The sequence below is a fragment of the Peromyscus eremicus genome, chromosome 11 (genome assembly GCF_949786415.1).
Source record: "Peromyscus eremicus chromosome 11, PerEre_H2_v1, whole genome shotgun sequence".
NCBI classification, from domain to species: domain Eukaryota; kingdom Metazoa; phylum Chordata; class Mammalia; order Rodentia; family Cricetidae; genus Peromyscus; species Peromyscus eremicus.
Window position 1 is genome coordinate 11,782,947 of NC_081427.1, and position 21,142 is coordinate 11,804,088.

At 48.9% G+C, this 21,142-nt stretch overlaps 1 protein-coding gene across 2 annotated transcripts in view; it reads left to right on the top strand.

Annotated features, from left to right (window-relative positions):
* The window catches only part of Trio (trio Rho guanine nucleotide exchange factor), a 310,438-nt gene that overhangs the window by 277,586 nt on the left and 11,710 nt on the right, over positions 1-21,142 (top strand). Inside the window, exons 41-53 of one of the 2 annotated variants that reach the window (XM_059276653.1) lie at positions 3,897-3,966; positions 5,991-6,080; positions 7,285-7,377; positions 8,233-8,283; positions 8,452-8,529; positions 9,385-9,576; positions 12,128-12,305; positions 13,303-14,111; positions 17,945-18,192; positions 19,423-19,561; positions 20,022-20,049; positions 20,235-20,397; positions 20,620-20,741. In XM_059276653.1, coding sequence (XP_059132636.1) covers positions 3,897-3,966; positions 5,991-6,080; positions 7,285-7,377; positions 8,233-8,283; positions 8,452-8,529; positions 9,385-9,576; positions 12,128-12,305; positions 13,303-14,111; positions 17,945-18,192; positions 19,423-19,561; positions 20,022-20,049; positions 20,235-20,397; positions 20,620-20,741 — 2,261 coding nt within the window. Of the gene's footprint in view, positions 1-3,896; positions 3,967-5,990; positions 6,081-7,284; positions 7,378-8,232; positions 8,284-8,451; positions 8,530-9,384; positions 9,577-12,127; positions 12,306-13,302; positions 14,112-17,944; positions 18,193-19,422; positions 19,562-20,021; positions 20,050-20,234; positions 20,398-20,619; positions 20,742-21,142 lie in introns of those variants that run through there. The other variant, XM_059276654.1, reaches the window with a different exon arrangement.

Genomic DNA, 21,142 nt, shown 5'->3' on the forward strand with positions numbered 1-21,142 from the left:
TTTCCAATTCTGCCTACAAACCAGTTCTGAACAACTAAGAGCTACGTGGTGAGGCTTATTCAGAGCAGCAGCTCAGGTCTGTTAGGTCTGGTTCTCTGAATCAGATTTTCCTTTCTGTGACCAAAATGCCTTACATACACAAGGGATGGAGCATTAATACCTAAACAGAGGCTTTTCTCTCTCACCCAGTCCTGCAGCTGATTTTAAATAATCATTCAGAGGCTTAATATTAATTATAAACTGTTTGGCCTATTGCTCAGGCTTATTACTAACTAGCTCTTATAACAAATTAACCAATTTCTAGTACCCTATGTTTTGCCATGTGTCTCGTGGCTTTACCTGTGTTCTAATACATCTTGCTCCTCCAGCAACTGGCTGGTATCTTCTCCCAACTCCACCCTTCTTCTCCTGACTCCACTCTTCTTCCCCCTGTATCTCTGCTTGGATTACCCACCTGCCTCTACTCTGCCTTTCTATATAGGCCAGAGTAGTTTCTTAATTAACCAGTGATAATCAAACATATTCACAGTGTACAGAAAGACATCCCACAGCAGATGGAGGGTTAATACCTCATGTACATAAGGGATGGAGGGCTGGTGCCCTCTACACAGGGTGGAAGGCTTGTTTTCACTCACAGTTTCAGAGGGCTTGCTCTGGCAGCAGTGTGGAAGGTGTAGCCCAGTGCTGCCTGTCATACTGCCTACGTTTTTGCTCCAGGAACTGTCCTCTCGAGTGTAGTAGGGATCTTGACGTAGACTGCCGTAAACAATTTCAGGATATGCTGATGGGATAACAAAGCTAAGGGCCGAAGGAACTCTTGCTATCCATAGGTCACAAGGACAGTAAGATGTATGTCTTCATTGTGAATATGGCTCATCCCACCTGTATGATTTTTCTCGGAAACATGCAGGTTTATACATGAGAAAGAAGTGCTTCCTGGCCCTTGGGCTAAGATGAGGTGTGGATGGGAAGATGTGCTGATAGTCCTTCAGATGAAGTTAGACTCACCTTTGCATAGATCCTTAGCTGTTTCACACACACACACACACACACACACACACACACACACACACCAGTTAGATTAATTTTTCTCTTCTCTCATGTATCCGTGCTTTGAGAATTTCATACGTGTATGCACTCTCTTGATCACCTCCACCCCCTCCCCCCATAACTTCTCTTAGACAGCCCCCGTACATCCCCTCCGACTTCGTAGCCTCTCATTTTTCTCTCCCTCTTTATAGCTCACCAAGTCCAGTTAACGCTGTCCATATGTGCGTGGGTGGAAGACCGTCCACTGGAGCATGGGAAACCTAGGAGAGGCCACACCCCCAGGAAAGCTAGCTCTCCCTCCCCCCAGCAGCCGTGCTCAGCCAGCCTTGTTGGAGATCTGTCTCAGGAAGGAGAAGGTTGCTCTATGTAAGCAGCCCTCGCTGTGGTTTTGCTAGTTATGTTAAAATTCTTGTGCCTGAGCCAGCAAGAAATACAAACCAGACCCCAGGAAATGAAAAGCACTTTTTTCTCCAGTTGTCCCTTGGCTTCCCTGTCTTTCTGCCCTGCTTCAGGTCCATATTCACTTGTCGCCATACGCTCAGGAAAGACATTGTGGCAGCAGGAACGTGGAGTTTAGGAGATTCTTCACCCCCTTTTGACAGGAAGTAGAGAGCAGCAGGAGATGCAGCGGGTCTTCCAGCTGTGGCCTAGTTCCCTGGGTTCCTGTGGCCTCCCAAATAGCACAGCCCAGCTGAGCATGAAGCATTCAAAGCAGAGCCTGTCACCCTCTCTGTGCCTCCATTCTTCGTCCACACCGTACACAGCAGCATCTGCATACCCAGTGACTGCGTTAATATCTGCATCCCACTCAGCAGCATCTGCATACAGTGAGACTCTGTTTCTATTCGAGCTGCAGCTGCCTTTTGAGTCCACGTTACTGTCAGAGCTTTTAGAATTCACTTGCCCAACTTAGTGTCAATGGAGAAGTCGACAGGATGTCCCAGGAAAATAAACTTTGGTCACCGTGTTTTGCTCACACCTATCCTAGGCAGGCGAGGTGTATGGCAGCCAGTGTGTGGGAGCTTGCCTTGGCCTTCGGGAACTTACCACTATACACCTGCCCTTTTGTTTATAATTTGAAAACCCTTCATTGTCTAGGACTGCTTCACACTGGCCACTGATACTGTCATGGGGTTCCAGCTGCAGCCCTCCATCTCCAGGACCTGGACAGGCTCCTGCTGCCTTGCTTTGTCAACACAGCTACTCCCCAGCTGCAGCATGCTCTCCTCCTCTGCCAAGCCCAGCCCTCATTAAAGCTGAGGCTGGGGGCCAGGGGGAAAGTATGTGCTGTATACATGTGAGGGCTGGAGTTTCCATCCCCAACACCATGTAAATGCCGGGTGGGCACAGAAACCTCCCTATGGTACCAGGACGCAGGAGGTGGAGACAGGATCCCAGGGGCGGGCAAGCTGGCCAGCAAGACTAGCCAGATCAGTGGGCTCTGGCTTCAAATGAGAGGCCTTGCCTCAGTAGTCAAGGTGGGGCAGGATCAAAATAGAGAACCTGCCGTCGGCTTTGGGCTCCACACGCATGTGCACAAACATGCACTTGCACCCCCACATGCATACACACACAAACAAAATGATTTTAAAAAATTCTGAGGCCACAGACCCACTTACTTAGTCATTAGGCCTGACTGCTCTGGTTGGATTCTGTTTCCCCAGGCAGCAGATATGTTTGTGCCCATTAAGCCGTGAAATACCATAGAGGTGTAGGGAGGTGTTACAATAGGGCATTTCAAGTCATGCTTTGTGTCTTGTTCTTATCTCTCTAAAGGGAGTATAAAGCCTAAAACCTTTGCACTCATGAAAAGCTTTTCATTCACACGAGCTCAGTAGCATCTGATTCACTAGAACGCATAGATAAATGATAGGCAACCTTAAACACACCTCAGCATATACGCTCTACAGACGATGGGTATAACATAAGTGTGGTGCATCTAGTTCAGAAAGGGACACGTGGGGAAGGGAACTAGCTCAGCAGGCAAAGGCAGTTGCCACCAAGCCTGAGGACCTGAGTTTGATCCCAGAACCCACCGCAGGAAGCTGTCCTCCACAGGTATACCATTGCACATGAGTGTGCACACAAACATACAAATGTAAAAAGTAAAAGGGGAAGATATTTGGTACTTTAATTTCAGTTCCCAAGGCTGGTTCTTAATGCTGTGACAGAGAAGGGAGTAATGGCAAATTCCTGTGATGGCCAGTGACATTGGATTCAGAGATACTATGCGTCATAGTGTTTGTAGCCAGGGAGACTTTAAAACCCCAAGTGCTACAAAGCTCAGCATAACTTGCAAAATATTAGCATATGTAAGTAGTAAGGCAAGGCGTATCTTAAAGAAGAGCAGGCCACAGCTATGCCGTCAGTATCCTATGGTCCTGTATGAAGCTAAAATGTCTAACTAAACTTGATTTCAGTGATGTCTGAGAAAATTTCAGAAAGCTGGCACAGGTGAAATCATTTTTTGTCTGTCGCCCAGTTTGAGCCTCTAAAAATGATCATAGAATGGACTTGAAGTTCGTGGGTAAGACCAAATTTTCAGAAATGGAAAGGACCAATGCTTTGGAACATTTGTTCTCACTCAGTATCTGGCCAGATGTTAGTGCATGTGTCCTTGAAAGAAACTAACATAAGAAACATTAACTGTCCCGAGGAGTTGAGGGGGAAGTTTCTCCTCTGTCTTGGCTTTTTACATTGTTTTTACAATTTATTCTAACTAAGGGTTTTCTGCCTGACTTAGATTTGTGAAGTATGTAGTCTTCCAAGTTGTCCACCTCTGCATAGACTGAGTCTGCAGCTAAGAAGACAAGTTGGAAAGAGTTCTGATATTTTTCTGTCTCCAGCTTTTTTTTAGGAGAGTTGGAGAAGTGCCTTGAAGATCCAGAAAAACTGGGATCTCTTTTTGTAAAGCACGTGAGTACAGAGGCACTGTTTATGTCCTCTTCTGTTACTGGCGTCTTTAGTGACTTGAAGATGAGGCCACTTGACATTTATAGGAGTGAACGCTGTCCAGCATTTGTAGTTTTAATCCGCTGTGGCTTGTCTGCCCCTGAGTTACCTGCTTTCCCACTCCTGACCCTGTCTGGATACTTGGACTGCAACAATGCAGGTTGGTCGGAGGGCTCCAGAGCCAGACAGGCTTGACACAGTAACCGTGAAGGTGTCTGAAAGCAGACAGGTGTTTGGTAATATGTACCTGCCCAGACCTGCAGTGGGCTTGATACACTAGCCAAATACATGTGAGTATCCAAAATAAATGATACGTATGCAAGTTGTTTTAAGGAAAAAAACCACTATATTTTCGAGAATAAGGCTTTTGCATTTTTGCATTATCCTTAATATCAAGCTTAATGGAAGGTAGATTTTTGTATCTGCTTCTGCACTCCATATATTGTAGGACTTTATTGTTGCTACTGTAAAACACTTTTTAAAAAAAGTCCATCTTCACACAGATAGTAGTTAAGAGACGGATAAATACCTCAAATATCTTTTCTAAGTAATTGTAGATAGTTATTTTTGGCATATACCAGAGTTTGGTAAAGGATAATTTCTTAAAGGCTGGCACACCACAGGCTCTGAAAAGACTGTGTGTGGTCTTCTCCCTCCCTGTTTACTATCTGTTTAGCTGACTTGCCTTCAGAGCCTTTTGCCCCAGGTAGTCTTACGTATCATGAACACGAGTTGGAAGCTAGCTGCTGACTTGGCAAGTTCTTCAGGTGTCGGTATGGGTCATCACACCTTACCCCAAATCAAGACTGTTAACGTCATCGCTGGTCCTTCGGGAGAGTCTCAAGTATTGTCAAGCCAAGGCACATGTTTTCCAGAATTCTTTTTTTCCCTCTTGAACTCTGGGATTTTCACTGTTCTTCCGCACTGCCAGCTGTGTGTCTTGCCGTGAGATGACAGGCTTACTTCATCAGTGCTCAAGAAAATTTGCACCAGATTCCAGAGTGAAAATAATTACAGTGTGTGCCCACCATTCTGTCAGGTTCAATTGGTGGTTCATAACAAAAGCAATTGTTGAACTTACATCAGTCACGAGTACTTTTCCTTAAGGCAGTTACTGAACAGGCAGAGGAGTTAAACAGACCTCCATCCTGACACGGGAACACTGAAAGCATGTGTGTGCCATGTTGGAGTTTTAGTAAGATGAAGGATGTTTATGACTTCATCGGTGGCATTCTGAAGTGAAGCTGGCATTTTCCATGGCAGGTTGGCAGTGGTGTCAGAACTTGCTGTGATGCCAGTGATTTACCCCACCATGGACTTGTGGTGCCTCAGTACAGATATCAGCACCACAAAAGGCCAACGATATCCTACTGGTGTTTTGAAAGTGATTTTTGACCTGAGGGAAGCACAGATAGGCTCCATGGAGCCTGAGGGGTCTGCATACATAGCTTCAAAAGCCATCGAATTAACAGGAGGCCTGCTGTCCCTCTTTTCCCTGCTATGGGATTTGAGATTAAAGACTTACTAAAGCTGGGCGGTGGGGGTGCACGCCTTTGATCCCAGCACTCGGGAGTCGTAGGTGGATCTCTGTGAGTTCGAGGCCAGCCTGGGCTACAGAGTGAGTTCCAGGAAAGACGCAAAGCTACACAGAGAAACCCTGTCTTGAAAAACTAAAAGAAAAAAGAAAAAAGAAAGACTTATTAAAAACAGACTGGTCACCAGGACTGCTGGCAGCCTTGGAGTAATGGAAGTGTGTTCTCACGCTGCCAGTGGTGTTGCTGGTACGGTAAAGTGAAGGATCGGGTCTGTACCAGGAATGAGAACAGAGGGCTGTTTCAGAGGCCAGAGCCAGGGGAGGCTAATGCCCTGAATCTGGCGTGAGCTCCCAAGGGCGACGGCGGCTTTGTTCTAAGATCCTTTTCTGTATGTGCTGATAGCCTCCCCGAACTCTCAGAGGTGTAACTGTCTGTTTGCCTTTTTCCTCCTAGGAGAGAAGGTTGCACATGTACATAGTTTACTGTCAAAATAAGCCCAAGTCTGAGCATATTGTCTCCGAGTACATTGACACCTTTTTTGAGGTAAGATGCAACGTGGGAACAGATGGATTCTGAATCTTTTACTGCATTGTGATTACTAGAAGCTAAAGTGTTACTGATTTCCCAGGACAAAGGAATCCTTAAGAACTGGCCTGAGAGATTTGTGCCATAAAGCTTGCTTTATCGTCTATAAATTAAAGAAATGCATGTGGACTCATATAAATCAAAGAAATGCATGTGGACTCAGTCTGTAGTCAGAGCCTGCCATTCAGAAGGCCAGTGTGGTTAAAAATAAAGGGTTTGAGCAGTGTGTGGTAGCTCATCCCCAAGATCCCAGCTACAGGGTGGAAAGATCACACGTTTAAGACTCACTTGGGCTACATAGCAAGATAAAGTTCACTGGATAACTTAACAAAACCCTACCTCAAAATAAATGAATTAGAGGAATATTTAATGGCTGGGAACAGAGCTCAGAGGTAGAAAACCTCCTGCCATGCCTGCGGCCCAGTCCAGTCCCCTGGGATGGGTGGGAAGGGCTGGGGAATTTGGTTTGCTTTGCTTGTGTTGTTGTTGCTTCATGCCTGATCCTGTGGAAGCCAGGGAGAGCATTGGATCCCCCGGAACTGGAGTTTGGCACTTGGACAGTGAGGAGTGCCCAGTGGACTCTGGGGATCAAACCTGGGTCCTCTTAAAGAACAACCAGCACTCTCAACCACTGAGCCATCCCTCCAGCCCTGGGGAGAGAGGGGTTTTAATCGTTGTAAATGTAAAGTTCATTACAAACTCAGTCATTCAGATCTCGACCTCTTCCCTTAGCATGACGTATGTCATGAAAAAGAAAACAGCTGAAGAATGCCTTAATAATCCAAGACTCCAAAGGCTGCCACAGGCCAGTCTATATTACATACCTTCTCTCCTGGGGCGGGCAGGGCAGAAAGAAGCCTTGAAATGAATAGCTATCTCTGAAAACGCACTCAGAAAGATTCAAGCCAAATGTTTGCATCCTGAGAGATCAGAAGCTCTTGTTGCCTGCCTGCCTTCCTTCCTTCCTTCCTTCCTTCCTTCCTTCCTTCCTTCCTTCTTCCCTCCCTCCCTCCCTTCTTCTCTCCCTTCTTCCTTTCTTTCTTTCTTTTTTTTATTACCTTACCAATTGGGGTGTTATAGTTAATTATAAGGAATAAAATGTTGCCCTTTAAAAAACAACACTTGAAGTGATTCGTTTTGTTTTTCTCCTTCAAATCTGCAGGACTTAAAGCAGCGCCTTGGCCACCGCCTGCAGCTCACGGATCTGTTGATCAAACCTGTGCAGAGAATCATGAAGTACCAGCTGCTCCTGAAGGTGAGGGTGGGAGCAAGTGCAGGGTCACAGTCAACTCCGCCGAAGGGGCGGGACTTCCTCCACAGGTGTGGAAGAAGGTCTCCCTGCCTTCTTAAAAAGTTGCCTTTTACTTCTGCTTTCAAATGTTTCCGAGTAATTCTTGACATTAGTAAGACACCTTTACGCAGCTTTTTTAATATTTCATTCCTCTCAAGTTCTGAATCAAAGGGTCAATTAAAACAAACTTGTGTTTCTGCCCTATGCCTTGGAATGGTAGTGGTTTTTCTTTAGCTCTGTCAACCTTATTTTAAAAATATATATTTTTATGTGTATGAGTATTCTAACTAGATGCATGACTGTGCATCATGTGTGTGCCAGGTACCCATGGAGACCAGATGGCATGGGAATCCCTGGGAACCACATACAAACAGTTTTCAGCCATCATGTGGGTGCTGGGAATTAAACCTAGGTCCTCTCCAAGAGCAACTAGTGCTCTTAACTACTCAGCCATTTCTCCAGCTCGTCTTGGATTCTTGATAAAACTAAGTTTTGAGTCCCTGTATATCTGTTTCTGTTGGCCTAGCAATAGCTGTGAATTGCTTTACGTTACTAAGCTCCACCAGAGATGACATCATCTGAAACTTAGGGTGTGGGTGTGAAGAGAGGCCACAGCTAGCTAGTCTTGGAATAGAGTAGGAGCCAAGGCTGGCTTCACCGTCAGGATACCTTTGTGCTGTGGTTCTGAGAGGAGGGAATGAGGATTCAGAGGAAAGAATGTTCTGAACCAAGAGCCTGTTGAAAGAGGAGGGCAGTCAGAGGGCCAGCTGCCACTGTCCACCACTCACCACAGCCCTCTCTTTCTTCACTTCCCTACAGGACTTCCTCAAGTACTCAAAGAAAGCTAGCCTGGATACGTCAGAATTAGAGGTATTTTGGGGTCCTGCTCTACCCATGCAAACCGCCTACCAGCATGGGGTCTTGGGAGGGGTCACATCAGGGGGATGGGATCTCTGTGCCCTCTCTAGAGAGAAACTGGAATGGGATGGAGGACCGAGAGGAGCCTGACCTTTTGCTCTGCTTTCTCCCCACCCGCAGAAAGCCGTAGAAGTCATGTGCATAGTCCCGAAGCGCTGTAACGACATGATGAACGTTGGCAGGCTGCAAGGATTTGACGTAATGCAGTTGTTGTTTGAGGGCTCCTCTGCCTCCCGTCCCTTTCCTTTGTCCTGATGTTTCTCCGCACATCTGGAAAGCTGGTCCCTCTGTTTCGGGTTTCTTTGTCTTCTCTCCCTGTCCTTCAGTGTGACTGACTTCCAGCCTCTCTTCAGAGCCTTTGGTTTACTTTGAGGAACCTTCTTCTGCCTGAGGCTGTTAGAGTAGAGGCAAGCAGGGCTATGCTTTGTCTCTGACAGCATCTGCATCCTCTCTGGGCAGCTAAAGCCATGAGAGCTAGGGATGGAGGTTCCTGCCCTTCTCTTATCCCTGGGAGACTGACTCCAGGACCACTGGGTTCTTGAGTCTACCCAACTTGTACAGGTTGCACACGCCAACTCTTACATACTGCTTACTGTGTATAAAAAAGTGAATTCAGACCAGAATCCGTCTTCTGGTTGAGTAAGGAGCCAGGAGATGCTTTGGTGTTTCTTGATACCTGCTCACTGGAGGATTGGGGTTTAATGTCCCGGGTTTGTGTTTCTCAGACTGAAGCTCACAGTCTGTCCCTGGAGGGCTTCTGCTACTGACACACCCAGGGGAAAGGGACGGCTGCCTTTTGTCAGAACCCCCCTAAAGAAGCCCTTTCTTACTCTCTGATTCTGAAGCCGTTGGTTATACAGGGTTGGCAAGAGTTTTAACTTGTTGCAAAGAATTATTCTGCTTGGAGCTAAGAATTCATTACAGTAAAAGAATAAGCTCATAAGCTCCTAGAAGGACACGTCATTCTGAGGGAGGAAACCAAAGAAAACAGATCATTGGTCACTGAGAATGCAATGTTTTCTCCCCTCCTTCCCTCCCCTCTTCTTTTTTTAGGGTAAAATTGTTGCCCAGGGTAAACTGCTCTTGCAGGACACATTCTTGGTCACAGACCAAGACGCAGGACTTCTGCCTCGATGCAAAGAGAGGCGGGTTTTCCTCTTTGAACAGATCGTCATATTCAGCGAACCACTTGATAAGAAAAAGGGCTTTTCCATGCCAGGATTTCTGTTCAAGAACAGTATCAAGGTAATACCTGCGTGCGAGCTTCATGGGCCAGCGCGTGTACCTGTCATGCTAGTAACTTTCTGGTTAGGGTGACACTTCCCCAACGCTTATTTTATTCAATATTTATAAAACCTTCTAGTACACTGGTGAATCTTTAAAACTGCCTCCTTCTGCTGTGTGCTCTGGCGTTGCTGTCTGGAATACTTGTGTGGCTGTAGCCATTAGCCAGTGTACAGTGCTGCCCTCTGCAAGACCATGTAAAACTTACACACAAAGCTGCAGCTTTAGAGAATTGGCCTGGGGCCAAAGACCACAGCGAGCAGCTCATGTCTCATTCTGCACTCAACAGAGAGATCCTGAAGGTTCTTCCAGTGCAGGGCTCCAGATAGGGGGCCTCTGTCCTGGGGTAACTTTGCCCTCTGGTGGCAGAGGAAGGTAACAGAAAACAATTGTAAATGATCCTACTGTGTAAAGAGGTCAAATCAATGACAGAGTGACAGAAGAAGGGGACCTGAAGCCCTAGCAGATGGTCCCTGGAAGATGCATACACATGCCGCCCCGAGTTCCTGCCATGTCTGCAGCTGTGCATGCAGGCTTGAGTTCACAAGGGAGACGTGCTCCTCTGTGAGATCCTCCCACACTAACACTGGGGTCTTCGTCAGAGGTGCCAGGGAACCTTTAGCCTTTGGGTCCATAGGCTTCATGGTGTGCAGGTGAGACGTGGCGTTCCCTTCTAGGAAGCTGTCTGGGCTGTTGTAGACTCCAGTCTCTAGAGCCAGGTTTCCAGTACCTGAACCCAGGGCAGGCTGGTCTGTGGGCACAGCCTTTGGGCCTTGACTCACAAGGACCTACAAAGGCTTCAGAGCCAGACAGCAAGAGAAGAGCTGCTGTGGCCTGAAGCTGAGATGCAAATCCTCTGTGTCTCATGCCACCCCAGTGCCAGCTACTGCAGGCCCTCCCTCTGAAGCCATGCCCGTACACCGACCCACCCCTTAAAATTCCTGTGCATTCTTTTTACAGATCTGTGGACAGAAAGTCCACAGCACCTCGGATGGTCCAGTGTTGCATTACATTGTGTATCTGTGGCTTCTGTGAAGTCGTTTTCTGTGTTCTAGTCCAGATATCACCTACACTTGCACATCCTTTTTGATATTTGAAATTTTAAAGTTTCCTTAGTGCATTTGTTTATTTTTATGTGTTTGCATGTTCTTGTGCAGCACAGCATGTGGAAGAAGGTCAGAACCAGGTGTGGGAATCAGTTATCTTCCACCCTGTGGGTCCTGGGGTCCAATTCACATCACCACGTCTGGTGGCAAGCATCTTTCCCTGCTCAGCTGCCTCGCCAGCCCCTTGATATGTGTTTTTATTTTTAGAGAAGTTAAGAGTGAGGGCTGGAGAGGGAGTTTGGAAACTGATCATCCCAGCTCACATAGCTAGTTAGTTAGTTGTCTGAGTTATTAGTTAAGCCATTAAACTCGTGATCATAGCCTTGCCCTAAGGTTTTCAAAGGCATTGCAGAGCTTCGTGATGCAGATTAAATACTCCTCTTCTGAAGTGCTGCAGGCAGAAAGTCTTCCTGGTTCCAGGCTTTTTTTTTTTTTCTGTTTTAGAATATTTATTATATACATAATGGCAGCTTAGCAATGGTCCCCAGTTCTTTTTCTTAGGGGGTCTGTGTATGTGTGTATGTGGTGTGTGTGGCTGGGCACATGTGCCACACTGCACATGTGGAGACTAGATGCAAGTTCTGTGGAGTTACAGGTTCTCTCCTTTCACATGTATGGACTCCAGGGATGAAGTCAGGTTGCCAGGCTTGGTCGGCAGGCCCTTTACCCACAGAGCCATCTCGGCAGCCCCCAGGAGGGGACCCACTTCTAAACACAGTGCATTTGTGTGTCGTGGTCGCTGTGTTTGTGCAGTTCCCATGAGCCCACGTCGTCCCTGCAGGCTGTCACTCAAGGACCTTGCAGTGTTGTATTGGTTCTAGATGTTCAGTTTAGGAGTGTTTCATTCCTGAATGATCCCTGGAGCTGTTCAACGAACAGAAGTTCAACTAAAAAGTGGCTGTTGCCATGTCCGCGCAGGGTGAAATTCACTTCATGCTTTCCATTTTTGTGGTAAAAAGTATATAACATAGTATTTACTGTGTTTTGACTATTTTTGAGGAACAGATCAATGTTATTTAAGTACATTTATGCTGTGGCACTGTTCAAACCATGGGAGTCTTTTGCAAAACTTAAACTCTCCACCCATTAAAGATGACATCCCATTGTCCCCCTCCTTGTAACCCTTGGCAACCTCCATGCCTCTTTCTGTCTCTGAGAGTTTGGCTACTTCCAGGAGATTGTGTATGTGGAGTCTGGAATATTTATCCCTGTGTGTGTGGCTTCCTAAAGTTGACATGGTTTTTTGAAAGTCTGACCATGTTGCAGCGTGTATCAGAGCATCCTCTCATGTTAAGGCTGGCTCATACTCCACAGCAGCCATACATTTTGTTAGCCATCCTTCAGTTGGCGAATATTCAGGATGCTCCCGTGTCTTAACTGTTGTGTAATAATTCACTGTTTTGAAGGTGAGTTGCCTTTGCCTGGAGGAAAATGTGGAAAATGATCCCTGTAAATTTGCTCTGACATCAAGGACGGGTGACATGGTGGAGACCTTCATTTTACATTCATCTAGTCCAAGTGTCCGGCAAACATGGATCCATGAAATCAACCAAATTTTAGAAAACCAGCGCAACTTTTTAAATGGTGACGTATCCTCTTACCGGCTGTGTCTTCTTTCCCTGACGTACAAGTTTCTGTTTCTCAGCCCTCATTACATATTGATGCAGCAGAACTTACTGTCCACTAGTGGTCTGATAATTTGTGTAGGATGTCACGTGTTTTTGGTGGCTGTCAGGATTCGGAGCAGCCACTGAGCTTTCAGTGTGTGCTCCTCAGAGTGTACTGTTCCGTTCTACTGTGCATAGATTATATACTCCAGTGGCATCCTAAGAAAAGGAAGCCTGAGGTGGTCATGAGAATGTGAAACTGATCAGAGATGCTGGAAACACTGGCAAGTGCATTGCACACCCAATTAAAGAGCAAGTCATGGGTGCACGTGATAGTGCATACCTAGAACCTTAGCGCTCAGGAAGGCCAAAGCAAATGCATTGCAAATCCAAGGCTGGGCTTGATAGATAGACCAGGACTTACCTCCGCAGTGTCTGTAACTCCTGTGATTCTACAGAAGCCAGTAGCTGTTAGCTGCCAACTTCCTGCCCTTCCTATCTGCAGTAGTCCCTGTGACTGCCGGCTCCCACTCTCATTTTAGCTTGGTGGATAACAAAGACTTGGAGAACACAGTTGGGAGCTAAATGCTTATTGAATCAGTCCTCGCTGTGACCTTTTCTGCATGTCCACGTTCTGTGCCTAAGCCAGTTCAGGGAGATGTTGCAATGCTCCTGTCTCAAGAAAATCCTCTGCAGGACATTCCAAAGTCAGGAACAGAAACAGTCAATGGGTGGCACTGTTGACCTGGTCATAATCTGCCTGGTATTTACCCCAGGCTGCTGACCATTATATTGACCCCTGTGACCAGCATAGGCTCCTGTGGCCATAAGAATTTGCCTGAATTAGCTCACTGACTCTCAAGCCCAGTACTTCCTTCTGTTTGTATGTGACTTTTTTTTTTTTTCTCCTACGTTCTGCAGTATTTTTCTCGGTACCCTGACTGACTTTCTTCTGTTGAATTGCTTGGTTACAGCCTTGACATCACCCATCGAGTACCAGAGGAACCACAGTGGGGGCGGCGGCAGTGGCAGCGGGGGCAGCAGCGGCGGGGGCGGGGGCAGCGGCGGCAGCGGGGCCTCCAGTGGTGGCGGCGGCAGCCATGGCAGCGGCCCCAGCAGCTGTAGCAGCGGCCCCAGCTCAAGCAGGAGCAGGCCCTCCAGGATCCCGCAGCCTGTCAGACACCACCCCCCCATGCTGGTCTCCTCTGCAGCCTCAAGCCAGGCAGAGGCAGACAAAATGTCAGGTATGTCTGCTCCCAGCCCCTCACTGCCTCCCCCCAGCAACAGCCTGGCCCTTGAGGCCAGCCTTGGCCAACCCAGCAGGCTCCCCCTGAGTGGAGACTCCGAAGGTCTTGAACGAGAAACAGAGCCCATTCCCAAGATGAAGGTGATGGAGAGCCCCCGAAAAGCCCCTGGGAATGCTTCTGGTACAAGCCAAGACGGAAACAGCAAGGATGCCCGGGGGACCCTGGGCCCATTGCCTCTGGGCAAGACTAGGCCAGGGGCCATCTCGCCGCTGAACTCTCCTCTCTCCACTACGGTCCCTTCTCCTTTTGGCAAGGAGGCCTTTCCTCCCAGCAGCCCCCTGCAGAAGGGGGGCTCCTTCTGGAGCTCCGTTCCCGCTTCCCCTGCCAGCCGGCCAAGCTCCTTCACCTTCCCGGGGGACAGTGACTCCCTCCAGCGGCAGACGCACCGCCCTGCAGCCCCCAGCAAGGACACAGACCGCATGAGCACGTGCTCCTCAGCCAGCGAGCAGTCCGTGCAGTCCACTCAGAGCAATGGGGTAAGAGCGCCAGGGAGCCTGCGCCCATCCACCCCGCCGCCGCCGCCGCCTCTGTCCCGCCAGCTCTTCTAAACCTCCGTACTAACTCCAGCTCTCCAGCACTGTGCGGCAGTAATGGCCTTCTCCAGTTCTCCTGTGCACTGTCTGAGTGACACGTCTGTGGCCTCTGTGTGTGCACTCGTGTGTGTGCCCCGTGGCGTTGCACTGGCACCCAGCCACCCAGTGAATGCAGCCACCTCTAACCCGCTGCGGGACCACGGACAGTGCCTGCTCTCCTCTCTACTAACTCGCTTCTTGCTTTATTCCTGCCGTCTCCTTATTAAGAGAAAGTGCACCATTAACCTCCTCCTCCTCCGCTCAGCTGCTTTCGGTCTCTTCAGTTTCTGACCAGCAAAGTATCTTGGGACTTGCTTTTTTCGGCCCTGCCTTCCTCACACTTTTTTTCTTTTTCTTTTTTTGGAGAGGTCTTTTTTTTTCTGTTCTCTATTACTTACAATGAAATATGTACACCTTTAAGCTTTTGGCTCACCGCTTAGTTTTGCTCTTTCATGCCGTAAGTTATCATTGCAACTTTTTTGAGTCATCTGATGAAAAAAATTTTTTGCCTCAAGAAAACGTTCAACAACAACTCAAAGCAAAATAAAATGGCATAAGGGGGCAGGAATCTACCCAGTGGGAAAGTTTCCTCCACCCTAAGTCTCCTGGAGAGACACTGGGCTTCTCCAGAGATGGCTGGGCCACATGCCTCCAGCGAGGATGCCAGGGGCAATTTAAGTGCCTCTGCAGGGGACTCAGCTCACTTTGTGGTCACTTGCATTGTGTTCTCAAGCTGAAGGGTGTCTCTGCTGGGTTCCCCACTCTGTGGCCTCCTCACTGTCCTCCAGCTGTTTCCTACAGGGCAGGTGACCTGGCCCATAACACTCTTCCGAAGGCATGCGTGAGTGCACAGAACTGTTCTAACGAGTGTATGTACGATCGCTTTATAAATTTTTAAATACATTTCCCTAAAAGGGTCTGTGTCTCTCATTGTATATATATTTATATATAAAATCTGGCTTTTGCATGTCTCTTTCCTCTGGACTTCTATTAATCCCTCATTTGTACTCTGGATCTTACCTTCTTTTTCCTTAGATATTGTAATTAACTTGGCCTTCGTCTTTATTTGTGGAAGAAATTAAGAAGTGAGTCTTGATGCTTTTATTCACTCTTGAGTTAACCACTAAGTGGTTAAGCAGGTGTCTGAGGGAGGACATTCCCCATGTCCTCGCTGTGGATTCTCCATTCTGTATAGAGCGAGAGGGCTTTCAGCTAGACTGGAAGCTCTAGGGCAGACAGCCCACTGACAAGTCACAACCCCAGACCTAGTTGTCTACTCAGATACCGGGCCAGGTCTCAGCACTGTGACCCATACAGAACGGGTCTGCTGACGTCTCCTGCACCCCCTAACCTGTACACATTCCCAGAAAGTAGAGAAGAGCTTTCAGGTGTGTGTCTGTAAGTGAGCGACTACCCTAGGACAGGAGGCATGCCCTCATCTCTGGATGCCCCTTCAAGGGCGTGGCTGGAGACACAGCTCCACCCTGAGGGAAGGCACAGTCCATCACATGTGGCCAGTGGCTGTTCCATGGGGAAGTGGTCTTTGATGTCTGACTCTTACCGCTGCTTTTGGGGAGGGCAGCTTGGAGAGAGAGACTGAAGGCTGAGTCGTAAATCAGAAGGCCTCACATCAGAATGGGGATGTGAAATGCCCTCTTGCCCTCTTCTGGCTCTGGCTAAAAAGGAGCATCGGAGCTCTTAGCGGCTGCCCAGTGAGCAAGGCCTCCTTTCCTATGACCACCTCTGAGGAGCTGTCTAGAATTGTAGACAGACTGCTCCGCCTGACCTCTAGCAGTGCCCTTCCTCCCGCTCCAGATGGCACCTTCTGCTAAATTCTGCCGAGATCCAGGTGGGTGGGGTGCAAATACGTGACCCCAAACTGACTGCGCTAGCCTGTCTTCTGTGCCCGTAGCCGACCTGCCCTTCCACCACCATGTGAGCAGCAGAGGAGTACACATCAGAGTCAGCCCCAGCCCGGCCTCGCTGCCACTGGCTAGCCTGTGCACACTCGTCACCCTACTCAGAGGGGAGGTGGTCATGCTCTGTGGCAAGGAGGTTGTGGAAATCGAGGAAGGCTGATTGGGAATGCCTGGTGCATATTCTGGCCACAGGTGTGTTGGGAAGTGACAGGAGCCACGATTGCCGCAGACTCCTCCAATTAGGAGATGCAGGCTGCTGTGATGCCCTGATGGGGCAGCTGGAGCACAGACAGGTTTAGGTCACATTTCTAGCACATTTACCTCTGCCATCCCAAAACTGCCGGCCGTGTGAATCAAAATACTTAGGTGCATACTGAAAGTACAAAGTGAGCGCTCGTGGCACCCTTTGAGCTGAAGGTCCCAGGCAGGAAGTGGGTCCTGTGGGGACAGGAGCAGTCCAGCCCATCATGAACACACGCAGGCAGCTCTTCTGTGTCCACACAGCTCCCATGCACAGCCCATCCATGCAGCTCCCAGTACCTGCTTGTTGGCTGCTCACCGTGTGGCCTCACAGAGAAGAGCAGGTGGGCCCGATGTCCTCTCAGCCGTCTCTGAGCAGCAGTCGGCATTCTGCTCTAGCACACTCTGACATGCTCAGAAGACCAGGACTGAGAAGGGTAGCAGGGCCAGGGCCTCTCCCCCTCAGAGTGTCCCCGGGTACAGCATAGACTCTGAAATCCTGACCTCCATAAATACCCTGCAGCAGGAGCGTAAAAGCCTTGGCGAGCAAGCTCACAGAAACCAGGGCCCAGAGGCCATTTCCTGTATCCTAATTGGATAGAGGAACAAGATAACGCTCAGGAATTAGCAATGATACCACCTTTCTCCATTCCTGGATAAATCCGTAGTGGGATGAGAGCATGGGACAGGTGATTGCCGTTTGTGTCTTGTTCTTTTCAGTTTGCATGCCCAGGCTGGCGGCCTTAAGAAACCAACTTGGTTTTACTTTTGCGGTCTTGTTTCATTGACTGAGTTAATGAACAGGTGTTGCAGGCCAGCTACAATCTATGTCAGCCACTGACCAAAGAAACAGGATGCTGCCGAGGCCTCGGGATGAGGGCAGTGGGAGATAGCCCATAGCCACTTAGAGGTCTTCCCCAAAGCTTGGAGGTAGCTCTGATGCTGTGCCATATGTCCCCCTGACAAGAGCAACGTGAAGACCCCTGAGGCAAGCTTGGTCAAAGGAGCATCCACTGAGGGACATAAAGGAGGAGGAGCAGCCGTCCGTAAGAGCAGAGTGTTAGTTGATTGGCCTTTCAGATGTTCCACATTCTTTTGGTGGGGAGCGGTGGGAAAGCATAGGCTAGACAGACAACACCTGTAACCTGGAATGCACATTGCCGGTGAATGTCTTATTAGGAAGACTTGGGGACATCTCAGTTACAATCTGTCAGTGAGCCGAGTGGCCACTCTACAGCCTTCAACGTTAATACTTGTTTGAATCTGAAAGACCCAACGTGATGTCGACATGAGGACTGAGCCGGCTTTGAGCAGGGCATGATGAAGATCCAACTCCGTCAGGCTTCCAGGGCATCAGCACCGAGGTGGATCTGTTGGAATTGTTTCTCGATGGCTGACCAAGTTGTTGCTAAGGGGGCCATTAAGCTGAAGAGAGTGTGAAGGAAGAGTTTAACATCTCCCTGTCTGTCTGCTGAGCCCTCTGTGGGCCAGTGCCATGGCACATGGTAGCCAATGGCTGTTGCTATCAGATCTCGTCTCAGTCCCTGTCCACCTTGTTTTCTTCATCTTTCCCTCCAGAGTGAAAGTAGCAGCAGTAGCAACATCTCCACCATGCTGGTGACACACGAGTACACGGCAGTGAAGGAGGATGAGATAAACGTCTATCAAGGAGAGGTCGTTCAAATTCTGGCCAGTAACCAGCAGAACATGTTTCTGGTGTTCCGAGCCGCCACTGACCAGTGCCCCGCAGCCGAGGGCTGGATTCCGGGCTTTGTCCTGGGCCATACCAGTGCAGTTATCATGGAGAACCCCGACGGGACTCTCAAGTGAGTACCAGCAGTGAGGCAGCCCGAGCATGGGCAGCTGAGGGGCTGAGAGCCGTTACAGGGAGTGCTTGAAGGCCCGGAAGGGAAGAAGCCAGAAAGGAAAAGCCATGTTGGTTCATGCATGTTTGCCTCTAAACAAAGTGTGCGAACCTGAGTGAAAGTGGGCTGTCTTTGTCCTAACAGATTCTCTTTAATACCTCCTTGATTCAAGTCACTAAATACACCTCCAAAGGTCTTAGTTGGACCTCTAGGAACACAGGATCGTCATTCACAGGTTGCAGGGAAAGACCTATGTGATGGCTTTGCCCTCAGCCCTTTAATACTCGGAGGCTTGGTGACTTAAACCCGAAGCCAGCTTTGCTGCATTAAGTGTTATATTAAAGAAAACCGAGTCTATACTGGTTTCTGAAACTCTCTCTCTCTTCCTGGAACCTCCCTGAAATGGGAGGGATTAGCCACGTCTTTCCCAGAATAGAGCAGTCTTGTCACTGGCAGGGGCAGTGCTGCCTGGCTGCACAGGTACCCGGAGGGTACTGGCACCAGAGGGCTGTGCATCAGGCCATCTCTCCTTCCCCTCGGCCTGTCTCCCTGATGGGCAGAGAGAAGGGAGTGTATTGTTCAGGACCCCAGCTCTGCAGCTTTCTATGCCATCCTTGGCTTTAAAGAAGTCTAAGAGATGGACGTCCCATGTTACACTTTGTTCCTTCCACATACATCTGTGAGCCTCTCATTAGATTGCTCAGGGAGACAGCCCCCCTGGGGTAGACTGTGGGTAAGCAGGTCAGAGGGTAGACTTGCAAGGGACTGGCTCACATAGTTGTAGAGACAGGCAAATCCAGACTGCTGGTGCCCTCAAGTTCCCTGAGTATGCCTTCAACTGACCGGATAAGAAAGGGCAAATAGCTTTATCCATCCAGATGTTCCTGCCAACCAAAAGTCCCTGCAAAGAAACACTGGGAATGTTTGACTGTCTCAGCGCAGTGTGGCCCAGTCAAGTTAACACATGATTTAACTATCACTTTTGTATTTTAATCTTCAGAATCTGCATAAGGGAGGGATTGCTGGCTCTGTCCCCTGCTTCCTGAGTATCACTGTGAAGTTAGTTGTCATGGGATCTCTATTCCTAGAGACCCTCACTTCCTCTGCGAAGCCTTTCTCTGATGCTTCCCGGTGCCATCTGCTGACCACGGGGGAGGAGAGATACGAGCAGTGTGTTTTTTTCTTCCCTAGGAAGTCGACATCTTGGCACACAGCACTCCGTTTAAGGAAGAAATCTGAGAAGAAAGAGAAAGACGGCAAAAGGGAAGGCAAGTTGGAGAACGGGTACAGGAAGCCACGTGAAGGGCTCAGCCACAAGGTATCTGTGAAGGTGCGTGGGAGAGGCTGGGCGGGCCTGGTGTCACCTCCAAGACGGGGGTGGGGAGGGTGAGCTGCTGCAGGCCCTCAAGGTGGGGCTTGCTTGGGGACACTCTCCCTCTAGCAGGGGCAGCGTTACACTGGCTCTCTGTGCATTCGTTGGGAACCATGCAGGCACATAACTTACACCTGCACATGGCACCTGGTCCACGTGTGGCTTCAGAGGATGTGGTTCAGTGAGTCGGCCTTTGTCTGAACCCTGGGCAGCTTAAGTAGCATATATGTGAATAAGAAGATAAACTCAGCTAATTGATAGGACATGGCATGTTCAACTGCACGTAGCAGCCATAGGTGATTGGTTCTGCTTGGGTCCGGATAAGCCAAGCTCCTCCAGTGACTATAGCCCTGGAATCAGGCAGCCTACCCAAAAATATCCTGTTTTTATTAATGTCTGTTTGCCTTTTCCATTTCAGCTTCTCAACCCCAGCTACATCTATGACGGTGAGTTCTGTTGTTTTCCTCCAGGCTGAGGGGTCACAGACCTGCAGGATCTCTGTCAGAGCACCGAGGCTCTGCACTGGGGTATTCTGCGGTGGTCTGGGTTTCCACTGGTGTAAAACCCCGTGAGAGAGGTGTAGAGAGATGCTGAGGATGGCTGGCATTGACCAAACTCCCTTGCCTTGCAGTTCCCCCAGAATTCGTTATCCCATTGAGTGAGGTCACATGTGAGACAGGGGAGACCATTGTTTTTAGATGTCGTGTCTGTGGCCGCCCCAAGGCCTCAATCACCTGGAAGGGCCCTGAACACAACACTCTGAACAACGACGATCACTACAGCATCTCCTACAGGTGAGGGAGCACTCTGGAGCAGTTCACTGGCCAGGGGCGTGGTTGATCTGGTTACTCGGTAACTGGAAATGCACTGTTCACCGTTGGAATCATCTCTTTCCTTTGTCACCTTGAGCACGTAGTCTGGGGGGAACATTTCATACTTGAGCGGAGGTGGGTAAAGCTGGTGCCTAAAGTTGCTGAACATTCCTGACACCTAGTGTCTTCTCACGTGTGCGACAGTGACGTTGGGGAAGCCACTCTGAAGATCATCGGTGTGACCACAGAAGACGATGGCATCTACACGTGCATTGCTGTGAACGACATGGGTTCAGCCTCGTCTTCGGCCAGTCTGAGGGTTCTAGGTAAGCCTCCTGGGGCAGGCCACCTCTGCCAGCGGTCTCCTGAAGTCCAGTGTATCCGCCACACTTGGTGTGGCATGAAGTTCAGAACAGAAGGTCACCTGCCTAAATGTCCAGAAGAGGCTCAAATAGCCGTCAGTGTCACAAGAAAAGTGTCATTTGGCACCTTAAAGGAGTTCAGGGCAAGACTCTCAAGTGAGGGTGTGTATAAAGGCCTGGGACCGTGCCATTGTGCATTGGGGTCACTGGTGACTGGTCTGAGCTGGGTTGTGGGGCTTTTGTGCCCTCAGTGCTTACAATCATGTCCTTTGATCCAGTCTTCTTAGATTGGTTCATAAAGCATGTGAGTGAAAAGTGGGGAAAGAAATGGTATATTCTAGATCTGTCTTAGACCCTGTACAGCG